The 3,341-nt window shown below is 37.1% G+C and overlaps 1 protein-coding gene and 1 non-coding gene across 2 annotated transcripts; both read left to right on the top strand.

Moving 5' to 3' along the window:
- The first annotated feature begins 1,575 nt into the window (after nt 1-1,575).
- LOC129507434 (U6 spliceosomal RNA) lies at nt 1,576-1,681 on the top strand. The gene has a single exon (XR_008664003.1). It is a non-coding gene; the product is annotated as a U6 spliceosomal RNA (small nuclear RNA).
- Nucleotides 1,682-1,943: 262 nt separating this feature from the next.
- Nucleotides 1,944-2,183, top strand: LOC129506914 (transmembrane protein 258-like). The gene has a single exon (XM_055320918.1). It carries the CDS (start codon nt 1,944-1,946, stop codon nt 2,181-2,183), a length of 240 nt encoding a protein of 79 aa, XP_055176893.1.
- Nucleotides 2,184-3,341: the final 1,158 nt, after the last annotated feature.

Below are 3,341 nucleotides of genomic sequence, written 5' to 3'. Positions count from 1 at the left end.
ACGGTCCTGTTGAAGGGACATTCAAAAGTCTAATTACTTTCTAAGTAAAGTCATTTAGACATCTTCAATCCAAATGCTGTCTGTGTGTGTGTTCATATGTGTGTGAGAGAGTTTGGGGGTGGAAACTTGGCTTTTATTTAAAAAAAAAAAAAGTCCTATGAAGTTGTTGATTTTCAAACAAAAGCTGTTCTTCCTTTCAAAGAGATTTCCTCTGCTTCACTGATACAGCCAGGTAAAACTACAGCCTGTTTCTAAAATAATACGTTTTTCTGTACTGAATTAGTATATACTTCAAATGTCTTACTGAGTTCTCAATAAAGCTGCAAAAAATGTGTTGCCATTTATCTGAATTGCAATAAATCTTTGAGGGCACATTGCACAATGTTGTGAATTAGAAACGTAAACGGGGAAGGGGCTCCTGAATATATAAGCCAAGAAGGCATCAGTCTCAGGGTTTCTTTTCAAGGTGCATAAACTAAGTTGTCCTACAGTGTTCATAACCTTAGTGGCTTAACACGGCAAAATTTATTTCTCACAAAGGCAAAGCCCTCTGTGAGTTTGGGGGTGACAGTCTGGGACAACTATCCTCGTTGTGGCATCTCAGCAGGCTTGTGGCTTTTCCAGGAGTGCTGTGGCAGGCAGGGGAAGGGGCAGAGTGGGAAACTGAGCACAGGCTTATGTTGGCTCAGCCAGAGAGGCCGTACGTCCCTGCCACTCACACATATCATACACAACACTAGCCTCAATCCCACCTCCCAGCCATGGGCTGGGCCCAGGAAGGAAATAAGAACTGATGCTGACTGGGAAGTCCTAGATGAATATCTGGAAAAGAAGAGGAGAATGTATAAGCAAGTGGAGAAATCCTGAGCCCCAGAAAGGCATTTCTTTATTCTCAAAAATGATCACTGGAGTTTTTACTGTGATACACTTCTGTCTGATAGAGCCTGTGACGAGATGAAAGAAAGAGCTCCTTGAGAGAAAACAGCCAGTACACACTCAGTGCTTCACAGCTTGGGGAGAAAAGAGAAGAAAGCTGTGACAGTGGTTGAAGGATACCAAAACTTAACACTTGAAAAAAAATTTTTTTTAAATCTGCTAAATAATATAGTGCCTACCAAAGAGAATAGTGTGAGAGGAGGAACAGCATTATTCATTTAGTTAGTGTGGATTAATGGCTACTATCATGTCTCCTGAGCAGAAGGATTTACTAAAACAACCTCTTAGTTTCATTTTGTGCTAACAACTCTACCAACTACCTTAATTAATTGCCCAAAAACTGTTAATAACCATGTCATCATAGACCATCATGTAAATGAGCTTTAAAAAGTAAAATCTGAAGAGCAATCTTGCCATTCATTTATCTGAACTAATTATAATGTAGGAATAATTCTCACAGCAGGTGAAAACTGAGAAAAAGCATGCTTTTGCAGGAAAGCAAAACATTTTAGATTTGACATCAAAATTTTGGAAGAAACAAAGAGCTTTCTTTTTCGCAAGGCAGACTATTTTAAGTTTGTTATTTTTGTTACACTCATATTTTTAATGAAGTATTTGTAAAAAAATCAAGAAGACATGGTGCTTGTTTCAATAGCACATATACTAAAATTGGAATAATAAAGAGAAGATTATTTGGCCCCTGTACAAGGATAACATGCAAATTTGTGAAGCATTCCGTATTAAAAAAAATATGGAAGATTGTGTTCAGCTTTCCTTTTAATGTTGATGACACAGAGTGTCATATCCTCATTTTATTTTCATGAAGAAATTATTTGCAGAACCAACGAGGAAGAGAAGGTGCTACACTTGAGAATCAATGGGTATTCATAACTTGACTGGTTGTTTTGTTTTGGTGACAGTATAATTTATAGCTATAAAATGTAGAATATATCCTGCCGGTGTGTTATTCCAGTGGCGAGGTGGTAAATAATCACGTACTTGACAAAATGGAGCTAGAGGCCATGAGGAGATACACCAGCCCAGTGAACCCAGATGTCTTCCCCCATCTGACTGTGCTGCTCTTGGCCATTGGCATGTTCTTCACCTCCTGGCTCTTCGTTTATGAGGTTACTCCCCCAAGTGCACTCAGGATAATCTATAAAGAGCTCCTCATCCCTTTGGTGGCCTCGCTCTTCCCGGGCTTTGTCGTCCTCTTCTTGCTGCTCTGGGTTAGCATCTTCATATGAGCTCTTAAGGGTTCCATCCAGGCAGCTTCAATGAATCCCTGCTTTAGTAAATTATTTATTTTTTTTTTACTATTGTTGGAAATGTCCTACCTGCTTGCTGCTCACAATAAAGGCAGGTATGTGACCTTAAAAAAATGTAGAATATATTATTTCTTAGGAAGGCACCCTGGTACAGTGAAAAGCATTGGATAGACATCACATCCTGATACATGCTTTTTAGCAGTGTGAGTTTGGGTTTACTACTTTTTACCTCACGGAGCCACAGGATACAGAATTGGGGTGAAGACAAGCTATTATGGTATGTAATATATTGACGTATGGTTAAGTATTTATTGTAGCTGCATTTTTGCTTGTTTTTCACCTTTATAAGTTTGGTTGTTCACATTTTCTTGAATTTCATTACCTCTCCTTTTGAGGAAGAATCCTGTTACTTATAAACTAATTTATCCTGTGATGCTAAAAGGGGTTCAAAAAGATTCCAAAGGGGAAAATAATTGGAAACTTTTAAGAACAGTCTCAGGTAGAAGGAACCTTAAAACTCTTTCTAGAAGCAGATGGTAGTTTTAAAGTCTGCATCTAGTGAAAGAAATTGTTTAAACTTTTAGTTTTTCACGTGTGAGAGAAGTTGCAGCATCAGCATAGGTGGGGAAAAAAAAAGCTATAAGCCCTGATAATTTAGTTATCTATGACAGTATACATAAAAGAAACTCATTAAGGTTACTTAAAAGAGAAAGAATCTCATGAACTTCATTACATTGCCCATTCCAACCTGGAATAGAGAAGCAGAAGAGCACAAGGAATCTATTTTTAATAAAATATCAATGGAGATTTTACTATTATATGCTTCTGTAGGATTTTGCCTTCATTTTGATTTCAATAAATGAAAAGTTTGGAGGTGGCATGTAGACTTGCTGATAACTTCATCTGGCTCATCTTCATGTTCCATAAAATGTTAATATCTTTTGTTAAGAAAAATCATCCAAAACTTGTAAATAAATCAGAGGATGACTGACTTTTCAATGTCATTGTTTAACAGACACATCTGAGAATTAATTTAATTTTAAAGGAGGATACACCTGTATTGACTTAACTATTTGCTACTTAATCATTTTTTACTATTTTCCATTTCTGTGTTAACTTGTGTGTTTTAGCTAGGAG

This window comes from Nyctereutes procyonoides, unplaced genomic scaffold, assembly GCF_905146905.1.
Source record: "Nyctereutes procyonoides isolate TBG_1078 unplaced genomic scaffold, NYPRO_anot_genome, whole genome shotgun sequence".
NCBI classification, from domain to species: domain Eukaryota; kingdom Metazoa; phylum Chordata; class Mammalia; order Carnivora; family Canidae; genus Nyctereutes; species Nyctereutes procyonoides.
This window is presented reverse-complemented; position numbering and strand designations above follow the sequence as displayed.

Bases quoted from the DNA above. Each gene is read 5' to 3' on its own strand.
- LOC129506914 (XM_055320918.1), top strand. From the start codon at position 1,944: ATGGAGCTAGAGGCCATGAGGAGATACACCAGCCCAGTGAACCCAGAT.